The 25484-nt window shown below is 39.5% G+C and overlaps 1 protein-coding gene across 18 annotated transcripts in view; it reads left to right on the top strand.

Moving 5' to 3' along the window:
- Positions 1 to 25484, top strand: part of RBFOX2 (RNA binding fox-1 homolog 2) — a 256259-nt gene that overhangs the window by 158154 nt on the left and 72621 nt on the right. The window contains exons 1-2 of one of the 18 annotated variants that reach the window (XM_089921273.1): positions 13059 to 13356; positions 19856 to 19910. The exons of 15 other annotated variants lie outside the window; for them this stretch is intronic. In XM_089921273.1, the coding sequence (XP_089777399.1) occupies positions 19875 to 19910 (36 nt within the window). In that variant the 5' untranslated portion in view covers positions 13059 to 13356; positions 19856 to 19874. Of the gene's footprint in view, positions 1 to 13058; positions 13357 to 14313; positions 19911 to 25484 lie in introns of those variants that run through there. 2 more of the 18 variants (XM_089921274.1, XM_089921272.1) reach the window with 2 other exon arrangements.

Genomic DNA, 25484 nt, shown 5'->3' with positions numbered 1-25484 from the left:
ACGCAGACACATATGTGCATTTACAAATATGAAATTACACCCTAACCATTATTCAACAGTATAATTTTTTTCACTTAATAATGTATCAGTCACATCTTTTCACCATGTATGTATAGATCTATCCTCAGGAAGAATTTAAAGCTCCAGAGATTGATGAGGCCCTCAATAACATATTTGGGGACCACTTTCAGGCTGAAATTAGAACAGTTGTTCTAGAATTTGAGTTACAGTCTATCATCTTAAATATAACACAGTTTGGGAAAATTCCATCTTCTGTGATTAATTCATCAGGTATTGAACTGAGTTAACGCATGAAGGTTAAGTTTGACAGCCTCACGGCCCTGTATGGTTTATAAGTATCATTATTTCCCAGACTTTATATCAAGAGAATCTTGGCATCAGTCATATCAAGAAGATGTAATAGTGATTAAGATGCTAGTTTATAAGTATGTGTGTGGCCAGTACCGCTGTACTGCTGGACATGAAATGAAGTAGAGGGAAGGTGGGAGGGCAGAGCGTACAGGAGGAAGAAGGATTGGAGAATGATTTCGTTAGAAGGGAAAATTTAGTATAAGTTTTTATTATAGAAACATCCCTATTGTTATTTCTTTATTACCATTTTAATAACTATATAGGGGACAAGTAGAATGTATATTATAGGCCCTTAAGGCATCAGATCAAAAATTTTATAAGGCTCAATCTCTGTTAAGAATTGGCACAGCAGCGTCTCATAGTTTTAGTGGTGAGAAAGTGACACTATGGAAGTGTCCATTAAGAGCAGCTTTTTAAAAATGTTACTTCCTGTGTGAGAAGTTGCCCACAGTGTTTAATTTTGGACTGTAGCATTGTCTTGCCTTTTGGGTTTACCTGTGTACTGATCTGTTCTCCCATAAACTGCAAATTCCTTGACAACAGAACTGTGCCTGTTCATTCCTCCAGTGCTCAGCACAATACCTTGTGTATAATAGATCAATAAATTGTTAAAATTATACTGAACTGATTTATTGTTGTCCGTCATGTGTAATACACATCGAATCAGGACCAGCAATCTGAAGATAATCTAGTACATTGCAGTGCTCTCTGCCTGATCTCCCAGAACCGATTTAAGGTAAACGCTTAACCAAGAGATCTTCAATGTACTAACGAGGCCATTCTGACTCTTAAAAGACAATTTCTCCTGAACAATACTAAAATAAATTGCGATGACCATAAAAGGAGAAAAATTGCCCTGGGGGTGGAGTGGGCATGGTAAGAGTTAGACTCTTACAAATGCAAATAATCCTCATGGGTTAATCTTACTAAAACATGTTATAATATTACTGGCTCTCCAAGATTAGGGAGATCAGAGTCCCTGAAACTAATTTAGAATTATTTATCATTTTGAACTTTTGAATGTTTGCCCCAAGTAGGGGATTTCTTAGGAATGATAGTTATAAATGGTGTGTGTGTCTTACTGAGCATTTATCTTTACTTTCTGCTCACTCTAGATCCTGTTTGCTAAGAATTACTTAGCAGTTCTCTGGTTTTAGATGGGCCATTTAGGCTCTGAAAGCCAACTCTTTAACCTGCCCTGCATTGTCAGACTGACCTAACACCTGTCTGTGTTTGTTACTGCTTTTAGTATCTGTTAGAGAAATATGTGTGCACATGCGTGTTTGTATATAGTGGCAGGGTGGGTATAGCAGCTTCCTAAAAGGGGAGAAGCAGCTGGCTTTTCTGAAGAGACCTTTCCACCCCCATCTTTTTGCAAGCAGCCGGAGTTAATCCTTCCATGTTTGATTGGAACAGCTGAGAGAGTCTCTGGCATATCTGAAGGTTTCCAGTGGACTCATGTTGCCTCAGAGCTGGGGCCACCTTCCTCTTTTCTAGTGCTGGTCCTGCCAGCTGTCCTAGCTTCTGTTAAAGCACAGCAGAGGAGGTGTTAAATGATACAAATACAAAAACATACAGTGTCATGAAAGAGCTCCTTTTACTGCATGTAACAGTGTGACTTCATTTCTCTCCCATTCCTTTCCACGCAGAAGGATTTTATACTGTTAATCCTAACACCTGTCTGTGCCGGAGACAGTAAGAAGGGTGTGTGTATTCGTGTGTGTGTGTGTGTGTGTACGTACACGTACATGCGCACGCGTACGCGAAGTCCCGCCCAAGAAGAAATAGAGAATACCAGTCCCATCTGCCTTTCCACGTCCTGGATTGGGAGTGTTCCCTCTGACGTACTTAAAGCCTAGAATATATATATATCACTTTGGATCCTGGATACCTTGTGCTTCCTACCGTTTTTGGTGCCACTTTAAGGAGCCCGCGATCCCTTCCTTGGCTGTCATTCTCTACCTCTTGAGTTTCTGGAGGAGTTGTCAGTTTAAAACCAGCAGTAACAGCAAATCTCTAATGTAGTTTTCAGTCTGTAGCTAGTAACTCCATTGGAGCTTTTTGTTTTCCCTGAAAAACAGCCATTTCTTCTGTGTAGTGTTGAGTCTTATTGGGGTGGAAGCCTGGCCTGAAGCAAGCTCTTTCTTCATCACCTGAGCCAACATACCTATCTGCGTAGACTGGAAGTCAGCCAAGGATTTTTTGGGTGCTACCAGGTTCCTTTGGACAGGACAGCCAGATCAAACAAGGCAAAAGCTTAGACACTTTTTGTACTGTCTTTATTGGAAGATTTTTTTCCCCTTTGCTATGTATGGTGTATATTGTATGGATTATCAATATCCTGTTGTCCAGGTAAGCTAAGGGTTATAACTTGTTTCTAGATAGTACTTGATGGTGGGATGAAATGCTTATAAGCTTCCTGTCTTCTGACCTGGTACCATTCAGAGCATAGATTTCCCAAAGCTATTTGCTAATTTGCTGTAACAGGAAGTTTGTGTTTTATAGTATTGAGGGCTGGGCAGCGGTGGTTGCTTTCAATCCTAGAAGTTGTGAAACTTCAGAAGTCCGTGTGTGTGTGGTTACCCACATGCGTGTGTGTGTGTGTGTGTTTTAAATACTGGGCTTGGCATTATAAATGTAACATAATTAAGCCACCATATATATTATAGTAAACTTCAGGCTTCATTTTGAGTAGATGAGAAGCACAGATGGTGGTTTCCAAATGTTGCTGTATTTTTCAGATAGGTAATATACAGTAGAGGGCACTCTCTTCACACTTAACATTTTAGACTTTCTGTGATGGGATCATTGCCATCTTAATTGTTAACTGGTTGAAATCTAGAATCATAAAAATGTAGGCCTTTATCAAGCATATTCCTGAATAACTATTTGCCTTTAATTAGTAGCAGTACAGTAAATGAAGTTGAAGTTAAGGATTCTGGATTCTGATTCAACCTATGGTATTAACACCTCCATGTCATGCTCAAATAGCTTCATTTTTCTTGACTTCACTTTCCTTGTATATAAAATGAAGGGGTTGGACTAGGTGATTTTTCATGTCATGATTCTTTGAAATATTAATTGTACTGAAAATCTAGAATAGGAAAATAAAAATGGTTAATATAATTATATCTGAATTATAGACATTACTTAGTTTCTCAGTTTGGTTTAGTTTGTTTTTATGGTATTTAATTTTTTTTTTTTTTTTTTTTTTACAGATTGCCATTTCTTTAATAATTAGCTCCTAAGTTGTGGGTTGGACAGAAATGCATAGGGTTAAAGGAAGTGACAAACCAGTATATCTTATTAGGTATTTGGGGCCTAAAGGCTAAACCCACGCTATTTTTTTTTTTTTTTTTTTTTTTTGCGGTACGCGGGTCTCTCACTGCTGTGGCCTCTCCCGTTGCGGAGCACAGGCTCAGCGGCCATGGCTCACGAGCCCAGCCGCTCCACGGCATGTGGGATCTTCCTGGACCGGGGCACGAACCCGTGTCTCCTGCTTCGGCAGGCGGACGCTCAACCACTGCACCACCAGGGAAGCCCCCACGCTGTTTTTAATTGGACCTGTTGGGTAAGCTCTGTAGAGTAAACTCACAGCTCTCGTTCACGTTGTAAGCTACCAGTATGGAGTCATGTGGGAGGGGATATGGCTATGTTTCTTTAACTATATTGTAGGACATTGGTCTATACTACATGTTTTATATTAGCTGTATAACTCTCTGTGATTTTGAGTTATTCAAATCGAGCTTATATTTTCCATAATGAGGCTTTGATATATTTGTGGGTCTCATTTATCTGTGAGCTATTTCTCTCCTGGCATAACGCAATGGATTGGTCTATGCAACAGCTTAAGGCTGGAAGTGTCATGAGACTAGATTAGAAGCAAAGCTTCTTACAAGTAAATATTGATGTTCTTTTGAAGAGAAACATCTGTGAACAGTAAATTTCTGAGCCCCAACTAGTAAAGTAATGGACTTGTAATAACTGTAATATAAGTAGTATAAAAATAAAGCTGAAAAAGTAAAAATGTTTCCAAAGAAGATTGAGATGTTGGAGATCTATGAAAAACAGAATTGTAATATGTAAATAAATTTTTTGATGTAGAAAATTGGCCATTCTCCCCAAAAATAAAAATTGTGAAGTGGATTAAAGGGTTCTTGTTTAGAAATTATGACATGTTTGATAGTCTTTGGCAGGAAAATTTTATTCATTTATGATAAAATGAATTTGCCACCCCAAATCATTAAGATTTAGTACTGTTAAATGTGGTGCTCAGTATTTGAAACAGCACTTTCCTGACTTTGCTCCATTTATTAGGTTTATTCTGTCTGAAATTAAGGTAGCTTAGAAATGCAGGTAATGGGATATTAAAATTTAAGAGTACACTCTCCACCACATCAAGGAAATTAATGTGATTGAAAAAACAATTTTAAGTTGAAGGGTCCCAAACTATGTTACAGTCTTATTTCTTAATTCTGTTAGGGTAACAGGTTTTTCCAGTGCATTTATAAATGATGGTGCATTTATGACGATTGTTTGCTACCCAAACCGTCTCAACTATAGTTATAAAATTTTCTTTTTAGCTTCTATTATATTCTTGTACTTAGTTAAATCAAAGCTCTTTGTTGCATAGTATGAATACTTATGGTTCTGTACCAGTGTGTTATGCAACTGGACATTATTGAGTATGTGATTGTACAGTATTTATTAAAAATTAAAGGTTTTGCACCTATTTTTTAAATTAAGTAGTTCTAGAATTGCTGATGTTGAGATAATGAAACAAAGTGAGTTCTCAACATAGGGCAATGAAGTATTTTAGGTACTTCACCTTTTATTACTCTTACGGTTAATAAAATCATGCCTGTCTTAAGAGTTTGAAATTGGTTATTTTATTAGTTATAATTTTTGCAGAACCAAATCTGGGCCAAATCAGTTTAAAATACAGGCAGGGGAAGCCCCTACAGATAGGGGCTTGCTAGATATGATTTAAAAGACAATGAGTGTAGTCTCCCTACCCATAAAAAATCTATTTGAGAAGCTGTTCTTGAAATTAGTCTTTTGGATTAGACATTTATCACCTCTGACTGGATGGTTAAAATATAACTTGTTAGGATGGCTACTGTCAAAAAAAATAACGAAATCACAAGTGTTGGCAAGGATGCGGAGAAATTGAAACCCATGTGCACTTGTTGGTAAGAATGTACAATGGTACAGCTGTTGTGGAAAACCGTATGGTGGTTCCTGAAAAAATTAAAAATAGAATTACCATATGACCCAGCAATTCTACTTCTGAGTTTATACCCAAAAGAATTGAAAGCAGAATCTTGGAAAGATATTTGTATACCCACGTTCACAGCAGCATTATTCACGGTAGCCAAAAGGTGGAAGCAACAGCACAAGTTTCCATCAGTGGGTGAATGCATAACCAAAACATGGTATATACATACAGTGGAATATTATTCAGCCTTAAAAAGGGAGGAAGTTCTGATATAAGCAGCAACATGGATGAACCTTGAGGATATTATGCTAAATGAAATAAACCATTCACAAAAAGACAGACACTGATTCCACTTATATGAGGTACTTGGCATAGTCAATAGAGACAAAAAGTAGAATGGTGGTTGCCAGGGCCTCTGGGGACAGGGGGAATGGAGAGTTACTACTTAATGGGTATAGAGTTTCAGGTTTGTTTTTTTTTTTTTAATTTTGTTTTATTTATTTTTTTATACAGCAGGTTCTTATTAGTTATCAATTTTATACACATCAATGTATACATGTCAAGCCCAATCTCCCAGTTCATCACACCACCCCCACCCCCCCGCCACTTCCCCGCCTTGGTGTCCATATGTTTGTTCTCTACATCTGTGTTAAGAGTTTCAGTTTTATAAGATGAAAAGAGTTACAGAGATGGATGATGGTGCTGGTAACAAATTATGAATACACAGTTGACCTTTGAACAATGTGGAGGTTAGGGGCACCGACCTTCTGCACAGTTGAAAATCCATGTATAACTTCACACTCGGCCCTCCGTATCAGTGGTTCTGCATCCTTGGATTCAACCAGCCGCTGATTGTATACATGTGCAGTGAAAAAAATCCGCGTGTAAGTGGACTTGCACAGTTCACACCCGTGTTCTTCAGAGGTACACTGTATTTAATACCACTGAACGGTATAAATGGCTAAGATGGTCAATTTTATGTTATGTGACAACTTGTTGCAAGTTAGGGGTTCATCTAGCGTCGCAGTTTTTCCTCAGGCAGTTTTACTTAACCTGTCACCCATCAAACACATTGGCACTGATTATCTTTTTGAGGTGAATGGGGCAGCTGGAGGGAGAAGAAGCAGGAACTTACATTTTGGGGGGTGTAGCTGTGTATCCTGATTTGAGGGTTCAGGAGAGCCAAGTACAGCTTAAGGATATTAGGCATCTGGAAGACTGAGAGACAGTGACCTATCTAAAAGATACGTGTGCCTAGAGGATGCTCAGGTCTGCAGAATGCTATAGAGTGACTTAGCTCATAGGCTGTCCACTTCTTTGTGGGCAGATGACCTTGATGTCAAGGGGGATATATATATATATACTTTAATTTCTCATTTCAAATTAGTTTATTGCTCACCAAATGTTTTTTGAGTTATGGGCCAGGTACTATGCCAGACACAGGGATTTAGTGGTGAAGAAAACCAGCAGAACCTCCAGTAATTTAGTAATAGAGACGTGGCATATTGTATTATTGGAGAAACAGTACACTTCAGTTTTCACCGATTAATCATGTATTTTCTTGATAATCTGGTTATTCCTAAACTTGTTTATGTCCCATCCCTTTAAGTATTTGTCTAAGAACCTTTTCCTTAGTCTCTCAGAGAATACAGAGAATGTACACATAATTTCAATTGCATATATGACTCAGTTTAGAGTTTGGGATAGTTTAAAGAGATTTTAAAGAGTATTTTCTGCAAATCTAGTTAATAATTTATGAAGTGATGTTTTCTAATATCTCTGGCCTCACCTGTGTCTTAGTGTATACTATTTGTGATCTTGTTCTAAAGGTTGGTTTGGGGGGACAGGAAATAAATATGAGGATTATTTGTTTTTTATAAGCATATAACGTTTAAAGCAGTTGATTTCAAATTTTGCTTACCTTTTTTTCTAGAATGGGTTATATATAACTGAACACTGCCTAACCCTGAGAAAATGAGCTAGGATATAGTGGAATTATCTATAATTTGGCTTTATTTATATTAAAGAGAATGCTGGGACAAGGAATATTAAAGTAGTATTGTCTGGGAGATGCTTCTGGAAAGGTATTTATATCTGTTAGGTGTAAATTGTTATTTACACTTAGGGTTATGAGGGGGGACATGCTGTGAAAAGCTTTTATACTAACAAGTTTTTATTATTGCCGGACATGCTGTCCCTTTAATGTTGCTTTTCACTTGGGTGTTAGCAGCAGCCTGGGAAAGTATGAGCAAACCCTGCCTTCTGGTCAGGGACTCTTGGACCTGCTTTTAGCATTGCTGGTAAGTGGGTGGAAGGTAGGAAGGTTGAGTCCCTAAAATTGTGAGGAGCAACACCACCTAAAGTGAGTTGTTTTTTTTTTTAAATCAGTGAGTGTTGTTTTGTATAGAATCTGAACTATTCTAATAAAGTAGAAAACAAAGCCTTTCTCCCGCTCCCTCATTTTGTACATCTTCCTTTCGCCTTCAAATTTCTAAGATACTGAAGTAAATTTAAAGACATTTCCAAGTACTCTTTGGGAAGAAAAGAATGCTTTTATAGTATTTTGATAACCACAGAGATGCTCTTTGTTCTTAGGTACCCACATATGGATAAATAAATGGCTAGAGGTAGAAATCAAGGCATTACAGTTTGATTTCATCAAACATTTATTCATCTACTAAGGTATTCAGGCGTTGGGTTAGGAACTGCGTTAGGATTGTGAAACACAGTTCCTACCCTCAGATTGCTCACAGTCTGGTCAAAGTTATGCAGAAACAGTATCAACCATGGCTTAGGCGCTAAGGCACAGGGATAAGGGGTACCTAACCCAGGTGTGGGAGCAGGTAGGGCAGCAAAGGCTTTCTGGAGCAGGGGGATCCTTGAAGTGAGCCTTGAAGGATGAATTAGCCAGATAGAAGGCCGTACGCAAGGGAGGAAGAACAGAAAAGAGAACAGAACAGAGGTGTCGTTGAGGAACTAACTGCAAGTCGTGAAGTGTGGTAGGAACAGAGGAGAGCAGTGGGTGGGGAGAGGGAAAGCCGGGGCTCTGGGCAAGGGGGCTGAAGCCACGTTATGTGTGTTAGATGCCTGCTTAAGAGTTAGAATTGTCCCCCTTGTTAGGCTGTGGGCAGTAGTTGAGTTTAATCAGGGAAGTGGCATGATGAGATTTGTGTTTAGAAAGAGCAAGCTCTGAGAGTAGTAAGAAGCCTGCATGGGAAGAGGGGTAGACTGAAGGCAGGGAGATAAGTAGGAGGCTGAGTGCAAAATAATAAGGTCAGAACCGAATTTGTGGTGCTAGGGATGAAAAGAAAGGGCACATTTCAGTGAAATCAAAAAGACTTGCTTCTGGTTTGGTGTGGTGTTGAGTGAGAAGGAGGAGTCTTGGAAGGACTCCAGACTTCCCATCAAATTTGGGTTTAAATCTGGACACTTCAGCTTGCTAGCTCTGGTGACTTTGGGCAAGATACTTAGCCTCACCTGGTATTAGTTCCCTCATCTCTGCAAAGGAGATTAAAATGTCTTGAGGATGAAATGAGCTAAGAATATATGTAGTTGCCTGATAAGACACCACAGAGTAAGTTTTCAAGAACTGATACCTGTTTTACTGGTTATAAAGTTTAACCACATTTCACCAAGTAAACAAACATGGTAGAATGAGTACTAGAATCCAGGCTTCACACATACAGGGATTTTATCTCCTTTGCCCATTTAGTTTTCCCCCAGTGCCTAGAATAGTGCCTGGCACATAGTAGACACTCAAACATTTGCTAAATGAATTAGTGATTCGATTTTAAGAATTTAATTTAGTTTTGGTCTTTTAAGATAGAGAAATTTGTAGGATATCTAAATGGAGATGACCATTATTTAGCATTTGGATATTTTGATCTGGAGTTCAGGAGAGATATCTGGACTGGATATAGAAATGTGGGGGTCATCAAGGTAAATGGGTGGTAATTGAAGCTATGGGATGGATTACATTACCTACAGCAAACGTGTTGGTCAACAGGAGGCCTCGGGAACTAAGGACCATTGTTTAACTTTTTTGAGATGTGTACCCTTTTGAAAATCTTATGAATACCGTAGATCCTCTCTGCACAGAAATGCACATAAAGATAACAAATTTCCACCAGGGTACCTGTGTGAGGAACTGTATACCTTGGGTTAAGAACCTGTGGTATGCAGTAGAAAGAGGTCTGAAGATGGCACCTCAAGCAATACCAACATAGAAGGTGGGCAGAGGAAAAAGAGTAAGATGGGGAAGCGAGTTAACAGGAAAAGAGGAAAATCAAGAAAGACTCAGAATAAGAGTTTCCAAAAGGAGGGAGTGCCAAATGCAGCAGACAAGTCAAAGAAGATATAACATGTCCATTGACTTTGGCCATCAGAGGTCTTTGGTGACTTTAATAAGATCCATTTCCGTTGAGTGGTATGGGGGAAAGGAAGCTGGAGTTCTGGGGATTACATAGAACACTGAGCAAACAATGAAGACATTGAGACAACTAGGAGAAGTTCCTTCATTTGTTTATTTATTAACAGATATTTATTGAGTACCTACCACGTATCAGGCACTGTGCTGGAAGCTGGAGGTTGATCCACAAGGGTGGATGTGGTCTCCTCCCTTAGCTGACGTTCTTATTGTCTGTTTGCCTGCCTACCTCCCCAGCCCCCTCACTCCTGCCCAGAAAATGCCCTGAAATGCATTTCTCCTGGGTACCACTGGGCACACTCAGCCACCAGGGGCCTGCAGTTGTTTTGCTGGGTCAGATCCAGACTGTTCAATTGCTCTTCTCTCACTTGGGCACGAGGGAGCAGATTGTCCTCTGTAACACCACCCCTTAAAGTCAGGGACGCACATCAAAATATCCTTGAGTTCGTGCAGTGCTCACTATGATCAGTGAGTTTATGAAAATTATTTTAATACTTTTTTTTCACTTTTAGCTCCCACTAACTCTTTCTTGTGGTAATGACTTTTATAAGTTTATTATTTGCAATATAAAACAGTGGTCCTAAATGTAGAAAAGAGGCATGAATACCAGGCCTAGGGAAACCTTTATCCTAGTCCTAGACTTTTTGCATGTGGGAATCCCTTATTTTTATTTAAAAAATCTCTTCTTGGGGCTTTGTTGTCTTTCCATACGTGTGGAGGTTTGCAAGCTTCAAGACAGCCATGGCTTTCATAAGACTAGCATGTGTGTGAGTGAGTGAGTGTGTGTGTGTGTGTGTGTGTGTGGCGGGGGGAGTGGGGGACTCTGTCTTGGTGCTCCTGGTTTTTTGCCCCTAGCACTATTGTGGACCAGTGGATTCAGAGAATGGTATACAGTGATTCTCCGTTTATTTCTTATATTAGAACTGAAAGCGTAAATGATTTAGATTTTCCCAGAAGCACACTGCATTGCCCCTGCTTCCAGTGAAACTCGCCCACCTCTTTTCTGCTTCCTCACTTTGTCTTTAAAATTTTTTGACTGCATTTTATCTCCAGATTGGCTTTTCAGTTGCAAATTCAGAGAATGTAATATGTTCTATCTTCCAGATCATTTCTAAAAATGTTAAATAAGAACAAGTTCAGAAAAAAAAAAAAAAAGAACAAGTTCAGAACCAATCTATTCCTTTTCTCTTAATGTTTTTTTCTAATGTTTAAAGATCCCATTCTTTTGTACATATTTCTTTACACGTACAGGTTATACTAAAAGTATACTGATAGCTGTAAAATGCCCAGAACAATGCCTGACATATTGTAGGTACTCAGTAAATAGCAATGACTGTGCCGGTTTCTCCAGGCTCTCCAGATTGTTTGGTAGTTCCTGTGTTCTTTTCAGAATTGTTAAAATGATTATTAATTTGGATGGGAGCGTGATGGTGGTTCATTGGCAATGTGCCAACCAACATTATTATCCGGCACTTTTTTTTTTTTTTTTTGTGGTACGCGGGCTTCTCACTGCTGTGGCCTCTCCCGTCGCGAGCACAGGCTCCGGACGCGCAGGCTCAGCGGCCATGGCTCACGGGCCCAGCCGCTCCACGGCATGTGGGATCTTCCCGGACCGGGGCACGAACCCCTGTCCCCTGCATCGGCAGGCGGACTCTCAACCACTGCGCCACCAGCGAAGCCCAATGTGGCACATTGTTTTAAAGCTTGGGTTATACATTTTGCCAAATAATCCTCATTGAGACAGCAAAAACTTAAGTATTCTCGGTGTGATTTGTGATTTTTAATTTTGATTTCTTTATGTGTTTATTTTAAATATAGAAAGCTCAATTTTGGAATTAATCTCTTTGTTCTTCAGGTAATCTATTAGAGATTATTACATAAATATAGCATAACTTAAAATATATAATAAAACCTTTAGAATAGGATCTTATTAGAATACTAAAAAATTAGAAAATCTTTATTTTTATGAGACAAACATCATAAACTCATCAAACATTCACATAGGTTACTTTATTTGAATATATAATAATAGAAAGTAGGGAGATATGACATTTATATTCAGAGGTCAAGGACTTTTCCAAGATCACTTGTAAAGGGCAGAATTATGACTTTGACCAGGACTTCTGAACTGAATCACACCTTTATGCTTTTTTTCTTTATGACTTTTTACAAAGAGAACTTAAAAGAAACTCTTACATTCAGTAAACATTCTCCCAAACCTCCTGTGTCTATAGCACTCTATAGTAACAATGACTAGTTATAGTAATGACACATGTCCAGTGTGTGTACAAGAAAGGGTTTATGTTTTTCAATAGAGGCTGAGATGCAGAAGGCTGGGGAACGCAAAGGGTAAATTCTCAGTTAATCAGAATTTTAAATGAAGCTGGAAGCCTTGAGCAGCCAAATTTGTATCCACCTTAAGCTTCTTAAGCAGTCATGTTTGTAGATACCTTTTTCAGAATCCCCAGGTTTTTTACAGTAGAAAAAAAAGAAGCACTTAAATTATCTCCCTCCTCTCTTTTTGTCCTTTGCAGTCATTAGACTAGTTTAGGGCAAGCAGTTTCTTGCATATTTCCATTCCTTGAAAACCTTCCAGTCAACCCATCATTGAGCAGCTCTTCTCATCTTTTATTACATCCGCTGCATCTATAAACTGTACATCAGTGGAAATTTTTTTTAATAGTTTCTGTTTCTCTCCTTATTTATTATCAGGTATTCTTAGATGGAACGTTTTAAATCTGTACTTACTATGGTAAGCTGCTGTGAATACTTCCCGTGCCATATAATTAATGCCACCATCGGAGAAACTCCTTAAAATATGCGGGCACATGGCGCCTGCCCTTCCCTCTCTCCCCCCCTCCTTCCCTCCTCCCCTCTCACACACACACACACACACACACACACACACACACACGCGTGCGCAAAGCACACACCAAACTGCCATTCTCCAGCAGGCCTGTTTCTGGAGTTGGGAGATGTCAGCCTGCCGGGAGGGGGTGGGAGGAGGAGGAAGAGGTGGGGCTCTACTCTGATTAATTACCTTAGGCATTCGGGGGTGGGGCTTCCTTCAGCCATCTGCCTGAGATATGGGAGGGAGCTGGAGAAAGAAGGAGGGGGAGAGACTGCCAGAGAGGAAGAGAAAAGAAAGGAAGAAACACTAGAAAGAAAAAGGAAGGAAAACGGGATAAAGGGAGAACAATCACCCACCCTTTAAGAGCTAGACTTGGGGGGGGAGGGGGGTGGAAAGCAAGCTGTGGAAGGTGTGCCCCAGCGCGGCCGCTTTGAAGTGTTCATCATCTCTTCCATTTGGTTTATGGAGAGAAAGAAAATGGTAACTCAGGTAAGGTCTGTGTTTCCTCCGTGCGTTTCTTTTCTCGTTTCTGAGCTCTAAATAAGATGGGGGGTGGGGCACAGTCACCAGAGTTTTAATTATTACTGTCTTTTTAGAAAGGGCCAGAATTATTGTTATCAGCTGGAAAGTGTTAGTCTGTGCCTGTTGTGAGTCCCTGTGTGTGGTGTACCCGTATCCTTTTTTCTCTCCCCTCCCTTAGCTCCGTAGCAGATTCCTGTTTCCTGTACTGTGCAGCTGTAGCTCAGGAAAGACCCTGTGGGGATTTGTCTACCTCTTTGTCTTGGTTCTGAGAAGAGGGAGGGAGAGAGAGACTGCAGAGGTAGGAAGAGATTCTTGTAGACTGCCAAAAAGAGGGGAGAGGAATTGACTTCCTTTTAAGAATTGCAGAAGAATTTGTGTTATAAGGAAATCTGATTCCTGATTCGCTTTGGTTTCTCAGAATTGGCAATGGACTTGCAGTTTTGCTGCCTTTGCTCTAAATGGCTTATTAAAAATGAAGGCTAGGAAAATGTTGCATTTTCATGTCTTTGTTACTGGCAAAGACTGTTTTCTGTGAGAACGTAGAAGCATCCAGGTGCAGCAGAGGCAGGTAGAGCCCTCCCTGGCAGAAGAACAAGTCTGAATATATAAATGACAATCACGGGCATTAAAAGACATCTGAAGGAGAGGGAGTAGGAAATGGAAGACCTCTCCCTCTCCCTCTCCCTCTCCCTCTCCCTCTCCCTCTCCCTCTCCCTCTCCCTCTCCCTCTCCCTCTCCCTCTCCCTCTCCCTCTCCCTCTCCCTCTCCCTCTCCCTCTCCCTCTCCCTCCCTCCCTCTCTCTCTCTCTCTCCCTCTCCCTCTCCCTCCCTCTCCCTCTCCCTCTCCCTCTGTCCCTCTCCCTCTCCCTCTCCCTCTTCCTCCCCTCCCCCTCCCCCCCGCCCCTCTCTCCCCCCACCCCCCCGTACCTCTCTCTCTCCCCCTGTCTTTGGTTATACCAGGCAATAGCTGCATTTTAGCAAGTCATTCCTGACAAATGGAAAGGTGAATACCCTTCCCCAATTTACCCTGGCGGTGCTCTTTTTCTTCTTGGCACGTTTCTGTATGTTCCTTTTCCCTTTTTTTTAATATATAGGTTGAGAGGAAACGATGAGACTGTGATTTATCAATGAGAATTGTTTGCATTGTGGAACGTTCATGTCCTTTAGTCTCAGACTTAAGATCAGCTTCACTCCAGGCTTTTATGCTCTATAGGGAAATTTCATCACTGGACAGTGCTTTCCTTTTAAGGAGATTGCCCCCCTTTTTTTTTTTTTTTTTTGTATTCTCTCATCTCTTTTCCTAAGTCACCACCGGAGGGCGAGAGAGTCAACTGGCTATCTGGATAGAGGCATCATTTTAGGAACTGGAACCCTGTTCTGTTAAATGTTATATAATGCCCCGCAGTGCTGTTTGGAAGGAGGTAAAGCATTAAGGAGATTTTCCCAGCATGACCGAGAGGAAAGGGAAGTTTCAAAGAATATGTCTTTCCATAGTAATTTTTCAGCAGATCTGAGTTTGGAGATTATTAAGAAACCCCTCCCTCTTCTGGAAAGTGGAGAAACCCTTGAAATATTTTCTCTTCCACTTCTTATCCCTTCATCGTCAGCCCGATTAACTCTTTTGAAATATTGCTTTACTTTTTAAAAAAGAGAAAATATGTTTCTGGCTTCTCTTTGTTGCTTGGGAGATGATACTTCTTAAACTTGGAGCCTCGTTTAGTTTTCATTAACTGACCATATTAGAGGGTACCAGCTCTCTTCTTTCTCAGCTGTTACTGGAGCCTTCTCAACTACTTGACTTTTCATTGTATGTATTGTATATATTTTTAAATCAGTGAAAGAGTTATCTAAACTAGGACTTCTTATAATCAGAGGTTTTCCGTGGCCTCTTGGAGCCTGTCCCCTTAGTTTCTAGAGCAGCTGAGTAAACGTGTGCAAGCCCAAGTTCAAATGCACAAGCATTTGCATACTTAATATCTTGGTCTTAATAAGTATTTAAGGAAACTATAATTTTAGGAATGAAGCAGAAGAGATAAATAGAAACTGGAAAGAGGCAGTTGGGGGAGGTTAAGAATTCTAATAGGTAAGTGAAAATCATTATGATTTTCTCAGTGTGTGTGAATGCTGAAGGAAACAAGGAACTCACTTTTGCCCATCCTGAATTTATACAAATGGAAAGTATAGAATGTCAAACTTGTGAATTTTCAATATTCCAGCATGTTTGTTTTTTGTATACACTTTCTGTGTTAATGTAACATACATAAAATAGCAAGATAGGCCAAATCTTTATTTGTCCTATGGTTTTGTTCTGTTTTGTTTTTGGTGGGGGGGTAGTTTTTGGTTTTTTGAGCTAGACGTCAAATCCCAATATTTGATAATGATCTGTCACATAAGCTTTCTGAATAGAAAATGTCTGCAGTGTTTAGGGTTCACTTATCAAAGTTAAACAGTTTATTGTGGTATTTAGTATCTTAACAGGTATATTAAGAAAAGTATTTAGGTATGTTTTCATCATTTTGTCACCTAGGTTCTTTGCATCTTTGATCTTAACATTTCTATATCCCGGGTTTCCATCGCTCACTTGGTGGAAGGTGAAGGGCCTTCAATGGATGACATTTTCATCACGTTTATATCCATATTTGTAGTTACACGGTGTACACACATTGTTACTATATATGCTCTGGTTTTATAAGGCCTGTTTTTGGTTTATAAGGCTCTGTTATTTACAATAAGTTATCAGAGTTTTGCTTTAAAAAAAAAGCAAATGGCAATTTAATTACAGAATTCTAGTATAGTAGACAGACATGCTCATGTGACTTTTTAAAAAATAACTTTAGGTTTATCTGTCATTCCTGTATATGTTACAGGAGTATTTCACTGAGGTACTCTCTTCTTTCAGAGCATGTGAACCAAATTATTGCATCTCCTCACATCTGTGAAAATAACAATGTGGAATAAAAGGAAGGAGAAGAGATACATTCTTGTAATATGTGTCAAATTAGACAAAGTTGTAAATGACTTCAACTCCAATTAATAAGAAAGGTTATACTATTTGTTGTTGAAAGGGAAAGTATACTAGGCAGAGAGGAAAAGATTTTACAGTGTGGACGTTAAAGAAAATTTTTGTTCTCTACTATAGCGTAAGACTGCCAGTTTCTGTGGAACACAAAGCCCTCCCTTTCTTGGACAGCTCAGTGCTTTGCTGGCATTTTCTTCAAAATCTGTTTTCCATCAGGACCAAGAGGAGGGAAGGTGTTAAGAATAAGGGAGGTTGGAAAGGAGGTTGCTGTTCCTTTAAATAGTGCGGGGGAGCCCAAGTGGCAGCAGGCCACTCCGGAGTGTATTCTTTTGTAATGAATCACCACCAGTTCTATTGTCTGCTATCTCCACTCTTTGTAGCTGGATGGCTGAAGTCTTTTACCTGAGCTGTGGGCAGGTCCCTATTCGTTCCAGGGTGGCTAGGAGGAGAGAAGAGGGAGGGTATTTTATGCTTTTATTAAAGACCGGTAAGAGAGCAGGTATGTTTTGCTTTGTTTCATTTTCTATTATCCTTTCTGTTTTTTTTTGTTTTTTTGAAATGAGTTGGAGTAGGGAATCTATTCTCTGATTTTGCTAAGCGTATCCCACTTTCTGTGCATTTTGAAGGTCCTCCGTGACTATTTAGTCTCCATTTTGTGGCAGTGCTTTCAAGTGATTCCATTGGGTTGCCAGCCAGGTCCCCCCCCCCCGAGCCCATCCCACCCTTCATCCACAGAGCTTCAGCCCACACTGTTGGCTTTGGCTCACTTCCACTTTCTATGGGCTGCACAGGACTCTGGGAAGTTGGGGGGTAGGCGGAGATTGGGTTTGAGGCTAATTTATGTTCCTTTACAATGAACCAAAAAAAGCCTCACTTTTTCCAGAGCTTTGGTTTCTTTCTGAATTCTTCTACATTGCTCCTTATCGTCAGTTATAACCATTTCCTTGCCAAGGCCAAGGCTGGCCCTTGAAAAATATTGCTATTCTAAAAATTACTCAGTTCCCCTGAAAAGATACCCAGAATTCCATATAAGTAATTAAATCTGAGCAATTTTGATTTACTAAATGGTTTTTCTTCCCAGTCACCTCCCATGCCCCAAAACACACACCTTTTTTCGGCTCCTTCCCTTTATTTTTTTTCCTTTATCTTTCTTCTTAGTTTTGTAGTCGAGACTAGGAAAGCTTAGTGTTTGACAAACTGCTATTCAGGATTGTATTGCTACGGAGCACACCTCCATGTTGAAAGGGAAATGGCACTCCTCACCCCTCTCAGTGGCTTAGCTCAAAGTCCTGGTTGTGTTCTTCCAGTTTTCTGTTCTTCCCTGAAAATTTTCACACACATCCAAAAGATCGCCATATGGGAACAATCTCATTTCTCTTTTGATTTCTGGTTCGTGGACTACTCACATTTTAACTTCTCTTCACGTAATACCTTACCTTGGTTTGTTTCTTGGGCATCTATCTGTATGTGATTGTCATGGTGATGATACAGCATCCTTTTGGTGTACAGTTCCTCTCTGGAATCTGGCATTGTTGATATCTGAAGCATTCCCTTCTGGAATCATAATTCCTCACTTTTTTTCCCCAACATTCCAAAACCACTGTCAAATCTTTCTTAAACGTTTCTAAACAATACTTCATATGTGAAATCTAACAAACACAAATGGAATGCTCCCCTGCAGTAAACGCTTTGTTGTTTCCAATGTAGTAATTTCATTATTGGGTTTGGATGCTCAGCTTCCAAGCAGAAATGTTTCAGTCTGCCATCATGATGTATGTTTCCATTTCCCAGATATGCAAATGTCCCTCTATTACTAGTAGAATGATTAAATTCAGGAAATCTTGGAGTCAAATAATTCATTAGAGGTCATTGCCAGAGTGCAGTGCAGGTCTGGTTGTGTCGCCCCTGTGCTCTAAACCTTCCATTTGTTTCTCTTCAGACCCCAATGTCCTCACTCTGGTCTCTGAGGCCTTGAGTGATCGGGAGCCTGGCTGCCTCTCCAGCCTTATCCCCTACTGCCCTTCTCTTCCCATATTCTGCTCCAGTGACACTGGCCTCTTTGCCGTTCCTTTTAACACACCTTGCATCTTCCTGCTCAGAACCTTTCCTTCTGTTTTTCTTTTAGATGGAAATGCTCATCCCCCAGGCTTCTCAAGAGTTCTTCTTTGACCTTCCTATCTCAACTTGAATTCCCCAGTTGTTCCCTATTCCCTTAACCTGCTTTTTCTTCACTTATCACTGATATTAGTGTTAGTCATTACTCTTTATTTGCTTGTTTTTTATCAGTGCTACCCTACCCCTACAAAGAATGTAAGTTCTGTGAGTCAGGGACCTTGTCAGCAGTCTCTTGTATTCCCTGTGTCTAAAACTGTGCCTGGCATGTAGTCAAAATAATAGCTAATCAGCTAATCTTTGTATATGATGTATTACTGTCAGGTACTGTGCTAAGCACTTACCTACATTAACTCATTGAATCCTCTCATCAACCCTATAATTATCCCCATGGGACAGAAGAAGAAACTGAGGCAGACTACGCTTACATAACTTGCCCCAATTCATAAGCTACTAAGAGATGTGGGGATTCATATCCACAGACTGGCTTGGGAATCTGTACTCTTAACCACTGTGCTCTAGTGCCCCTTGTAGGCATTACATATTCATTTAATACTTGCTGACTGTGTGAATGAATGAATTTAGTTGAGACTCTCTTATTCACTTACGGGATTTCCATCTCTGACATGTTCAAGGCTTTGATGAATACTTGCAATAACAAGGAATTCACTATAGAATAAAATGAATTTATTTTTCTAATATTACATAATAGTAATAGATTAGATAACATTATAGAGTATATATTATGCATTAGGCACTGTCATCAGTGCCTTATGTAATTCCTTTCAGCAGCCTTATAAGTACTGTTAACGTTCGTATTGTAGAACTTAGGACACAGGGATACAGAGAGGTTAAATAACTTGGCCAAGTTGACAGCATCAGGATTTAAACCCAAGGAGTTTGGCTCCAGCTTCCCTGTTCCTAACCACCACTAATAGTTACTGTTATTGAAATAACCTTTTGTTCTTGCATACCACTTTGTACCAATTTTACATACAAATCACATTTACACACAAACAGTTGTATTCATATCATATGTCACTTGTCAGTCTCTTTTTTAGGTAGGTGGTGTTTTTCCCACCTCCTCCACACACACACCCGCCCCACCCGTTCGATAGACTTTGACATTCAAGAGGTCAAGCAACCTTGTAGTTCTGGGAACAGACAGGGATAGGTTCCAAATATGAGATCCATTTAATTCCAAATTTGCATACTCTTCCATTATACTACAAGCCTCATAGGTAAAGAGTTCCATTGTTGGCTGTTACAAAGTAGAAATGTTTTCCTTATGGTGAGCTAAAATCTGTTTTCATTATTGTCTTCTCATTGTTTCTAGTTCTGTCATCCAGAGTCACATGGAGTGGTTAATCTCTCTTCTTCATAAAACCCAAGTATTTGAAAATAACTGCTAAGTGTTCCCTTCAATCTTCTGTTCTCAGTACTCGTCTTACCTACCTCCTTGAATTATTCCTCATAGATGTGAAACCATATGGTTTCTATAGTCTTTACTGTTCTGGACTAATTATGACAATTTATATGAATGATTTATCATTTATATCCAATTACTAAGTAGTTATGAGTATTATTAAGTATCATATCTTTGTTATAAGTTTTGGTTTTTGATAGCATGTTGCGTTTACTCAGTTTTCATAGCCTATTGACCATGCATTGTTGTCAGCAATTTATTTATTTATTTTAAAATTTATTTATTTATTTATTTTTGGCTGCATTGAGTCTTCGTTGCTGTGCGTGTGCTTTCTCTAGTTGTGGCGAGCGGGGGCTACTCTTTGTTGTGGTACGCAGGCTTCTCATTGCGGTGGCTTCTCTTGTTGCAGAGCACGGACTCTCAGGCGTGTGGGCTTCAGTAGTTATGGCGCATGGACTTAGTTGCTCCACAGCATGCGGGATCTTCCCGGACCAGGGCTCGAACCCACGTCTCCTGCGTTGGCAGGCGGATTCTTAACCACTACACCGCTAGGGAAGCCCTTGTCAGCAATTTATAACTTCAGTGTAAGAGTATATTACCCTCAGCTCTTAAAGTAGAATATTGTTTTTCTTCTCCATTCTAAAGCATGCTGTGAGCTGATTGGCAAGGATCTACTTGCCTTCTAACTTTTCTAGGTCTTGCCCAGATCCCTCAAAGGTTACTAATACTGAAATTTTCACTTTTTAAACTTATTATTTAGAAATACTGTTTTGAAGATGCCAATTGGACCAACAGATGATATATTAAAAATCAGCAAAAGTAAATTTGATCACCTCTCTTGAGATGTTGAAATTGTATCAAAAAAGAGTGTTGAGGGCTTCCCTGGTGGCGCAGTGGTTGAGAGTCCACCTGCCGATGCAGGGGACACGGGTTCATGCCTCGGTCCGGGAAGATCCCACATGCCGCGGAGCGGCTGGGCCCGTGAGCCATGGCCGCTGAGCCTGCGCGTCCGGAGCCTGTGCTCCACAACGGGAGAGGCCACAGCAGTGAGAGGCCCGCATACCGCAAAAAAAAAATTAAAAAAAAAAAGAGTGTTGAAGAGCCAAAATTGGGAATTATAGAGCCTTTTAAATCAGTAGCAACAGTGAATCATGATCTTATTTTTCTATTGAGAATAGAAGTAAAACACAACCAAAAAATAAATTAAACCCTTGAAAAATATTCCGATTTAACAATCCATATTATAAATCAAATGCCTTAGAAATAGTCTTAGATTAGCTTACTTTGGCATATTATTCTTTTCATCATTCCTCTTGAATTTTTTCAAAGGGCTACCAGTTTCAGAATATTAGAATAACATTTCTTATTTAATTAATGGTCCAGGAAATAAGTATAGCTAGACTGCTGTTAACAGAAGGAAATGCAGTTTTAAAAATTACAACTTGAAATCATATAACTGGAGATATTTAATTCATTTAGAACTGCAGGATAAAGTTCTGCAAGCAAAATTTGATATTTCATATATAAAGGAATTGTTAAGAAGAAGATATGGAAATGGAAGTCAATAATTTATGAAATTAAAAATAATACTTTTATATCCACAAATAATGTAACTAGTCTTTAATATTGTATGAGATTTCTTATAAGAACTTCTGAACAGATAAGCTGAGACTTAATTGAAGGAGATGAGACTTTGAAAGACTCCTAACTTAGAGCAGAAATCCATAAACTTTTTCCATTAATGGCTAGATAGTAAATAGTTTTGGCTTTGCAAGCCACGCTGTTTCTGATACAACTGTTCAGTTCTGCTGTTGTAACAAGAAAGTAGTCATGGATGATAGGTAAGTGAATGGGTGTGGCTATGTTCTAGTTAAACTTTATTTTTTTTTAACATCTTTGTTGGGGTGTAATTGCTTTACAATGGTGTCTTACTTTCTGCTATAGAACAAAGTGAATCAGCTGTACATATACATGTATCCCCATGTCTCCTCCCTCTTGCGTCTCCCTCCCTCCCACCCTCTCTCTCCCACCCCTCTAGGCGGTCACAAAGCACTGAGCTGATCTCCCTGTGCTATGCAGCTGCTTTCCACTAGCTATCTATTTTACATTTGGTAGTGTATATATGTCCATGCCACTCTCTCACTTCATTAGTTAAACTTTATAAACACTGAAATTTTAATTTCATATTACTTCCATGTGTCACAAAATATTCTTTTAAATTTTTTCAACTAGTTGAAAATGTAAAAACTACTCTTAGCTTTCAGGTTGTGCAAAAACGTGTGGTGGGCCAGCTTTGGACCAAAGCCATAGTTTGCCAACCCCTGATTCAGAGGGATGCAGCCCTCCCTGGTTTTTAGTAGAAGGAAGGTTTTCCCATATAGCTTGATGACAGGGACACAGTTTCTAGCAGCTTTGATGGGTCATCTTGGATCCCCGTTAGGGTGAAACCCTGACTTGCTCTCTCATTTTTCCTCCCAGAAAATTTGAAAATTCTTTTCCTTTCCTCAGTTGCTTTCTCCCTCCACTCTACCCCCAAATCTGAACCACTTGCAATTCCCCAAATATGCCATATTTTGTACCTTACTGCTTTTCATATATTTCTTCATATATTATTTTTCATGTATTATTACTTTGGGCCAGAATACCTCTTTCTCCCACAGGAATAATTTCTTGCCTTAAAGATTTAGCTTAGACTTCACTTACTTCAGAAAGCTTGCCCTGTCTCATAGAGTTGTCCCTTTTTTGTGCTTCCTTGGCGTTGTATATGTATTGTTCTCTTAGTCCATAGTATGTATTACTGTAATTGTGAATACATTTGTCTGTTTTTTCCATCAGGCTGTAGTTTCTTTCAGGATTGGGACTATATTGCCAGTGTTTATTATTGTATCTGGTTCAATTTAGTATGTAATAATACTTCTTGATTGAATTAATGAACTTTAACTTGTTAATTCATGACAAGTGCAAAACCAGAAGAGTTAAATTGGGTAGTCACATATATTCTAGTGCTTATTACTTAAATCAAGTAATACATAAAATATAATGTCATTTTGGAAATGGATGCTTTATTCGGTTAGAAGAAAGGAGGATTTTAGAGCAAGCAGCTGTTTGGGGACACACAAATCTCTTGGAGATGTTCCAGTGGAAGTAGCCAGCCCCATCATTTACTATGCTACCTCTTTTCTCCAGCATGAAAAAAAGGAAAAACAAAAACCCCAGATTGTTTGACTCCAAATAAGTTGATCAGAATATTTGGGGAAATTTAATTCTTTTTGTATTAGATATTGGCACCCCTTCCTTTAATCTGATATTCGGAGGATAGGAGGAGGTCATTCCACACTTTCCTAGTAGCATGCACTAAAACGAAGCCGCCCGCTGCCATGCTCTTCCTTATCTCATACTGAGTTCCCAGTTAGAATTTTAATTCCAGGAAGAGACCTAATAAGAGAACAGATTTCCTTATATGATAGCAGAGGAAATCCACACCAGCTAACCAAGTCCTTATACCTGGGTCACCAGTGCATGAGGATCCTTAGTCATATGAGAGGAACTTTCAGCACGAAAGAGAAGAAACAAAAAGAAAACCTGACCCTAGGGGAAACAGATATTCCGGGGAACAGAGAAAGATTTAAAGAAGTATTCTAACTAATGTAGTCAGATTAAAGAACGGAATGCGTTCATAAAACCTGTTCTGGGTGTAATGAGAAGGGAACAGTTTGAGAATGAGAAAGAGCGTGAGAGATTAAGAATGTGATAGTCAAAAGAAAACATGCCATAGAAGGAAAGAAAGTAGAGTTAAAGGTATCTCCCAAGATGCAGAGCTTTAAGTTGCGAAGATGGAAAATACAAGAGATAAGTCTCCGATGATTTCCTTAGCCCGTGTTCCCTAGAAAATAGAGCCGGAGACAGTACTTTATTGGGGAGTATGATCTCAGGAAAGCAGGGGGAGGAAGGGGGAGTGAGAACAAGGAAGAAAGGTCGGCCAGAGCTTTGTAAAAGACACTGCTGATGACTTAGTTTCAGTAGAAGTCTTCAGAGAGGTTGTATAGACTGCCGCTCCTCTGCCCAGTCCATTGGAAGGAAATGTGGAGATGTTTTTTATCTACTGGTTTCCTCTCATCTCCTGCTCCTCTTCCGTTTGGTCAAAGTTTGCCATACAAACGGTTAACGCACCTGACCCTTTCAGTGGCCTCATGGGGAGGCCAAGTCCTATGTTCTGTGCACAGATCTGAAGATTGACGTGGCATCTAAGTCTGGAGAGGTAAGGAGTCAGTAACCCCTAGGGTTAGCCTCCAGCCTTGGAGCCTCTGCCTTTTAAGAAACCATTAAAAGAGAGCCACTCCCAAGAGGGCTGATGAAAGGAAGGAGAGGTAGGAGGCTGCCATTTTCTATCATAAACTCTTCTGTACCCATTCGGTTTGCTATTAGTACATGTACTAATTTCATAAAAATAAAAATTAACTTTAAGAATGGAAAATAGATTACCCAAAACACCCTGGAAATAAATGTCAAAGATCTTTTAGAATGCATTTGGGGGAAAAATGAATTTCAAATATTGAAAGATAAAATCTAATCAGTAGTTTAGAGGGTCCTCTATCCCCCCAACCTGATACTCCCTGCACACTTTTGCTTCGTTTCTCTCCATACCACATCTTCTGTTTCTTGTGTTGCTTGCCTGTTTATTATCCCCCCCACCACCTCCCGCTCCCTACTAGAATGTAAACTCCATAAGGGCAGGAAATTTGTCTTTTTAATCACTGTTATCTCCCCAGCACCTAGAACAAAGTGTCTAATAATGCATGGTAAGTACTCAATAAATATTTGATGGCGAGAATTGAAGTCGAATAGATGAAGTATGCAAGGGGCATGACTTCCATACAGAGGTGTTTGGACTTGACCTGTAGGCATTGAGGAATGTAGGATTTTAAGAAGAGAATTAATTAGCAATATCTGATTTAGGTTTTATTTTAGAAAGCTCATTCTGGCAGCTGCTTGGAAAATTCATTAGGTTGAGGTTAAGTTAGAAGAAAGGAGAACTATTAAAAGAAAGGTTCTTGGGTTAACCTGGGTGAGAGTTGATGAGAGCAGAGACTCTCATTTTCCTTTTCATTTCCCACGGTACATAACATGGACTCTCACATGTAGCTTTCCAATTAATATATATATATATTTATTTAATAGTAAATATTTATGACTGGTTATATTGTAGTGAGCTTTCAGCAGAGTTCCTAAAGCTGTTGAGAGAAAGGTCCCTGTCGTTTTTGCCGACTGCTTCAGAAGCAGATACTCAGCTACCTGGTTAATTCAGTTTAGCGTGTATTTTCTAAAGATCGATTACAATGCGCTTATCATTTGGTGAGGAAGCTACAATAAAGAAGTATATGATTCAGTCCCTGATCTACTTAGGGGCTTTACTTGTGAAATGAATAGAGGAAAAGTAAACCATCATGTTAACTGTGGTTGCAGACAAAATGCCATTTTGTCCTGGGAAGGGTATAGGGAAAAATTTTGTCTGTTACTATATATATATATATCATACGAA

The sequence above is a fragment of the Delphinapterus leucas genome, chromosome 11, assembly GCF_059928025.1.
Source record: "Delphinapterus leucas isolate spDelLeu-1000000601 "Yukka" chromosome 11, BTC_Dleu_Yukka2, whole genome shotgun sequence".
Taxonomy (NCBI): domain Eukaryota; kingdom Metazoa; phylum Chordata; class Mammalia; order Artiodactyla; family Monodontidae; genus Delphinapterus; species Delphinapterus leucas.
Note: the sequence above shows the minus strand (reverse complement) of the source record. Positions and strands in the feature narration are given on the sequence as shown.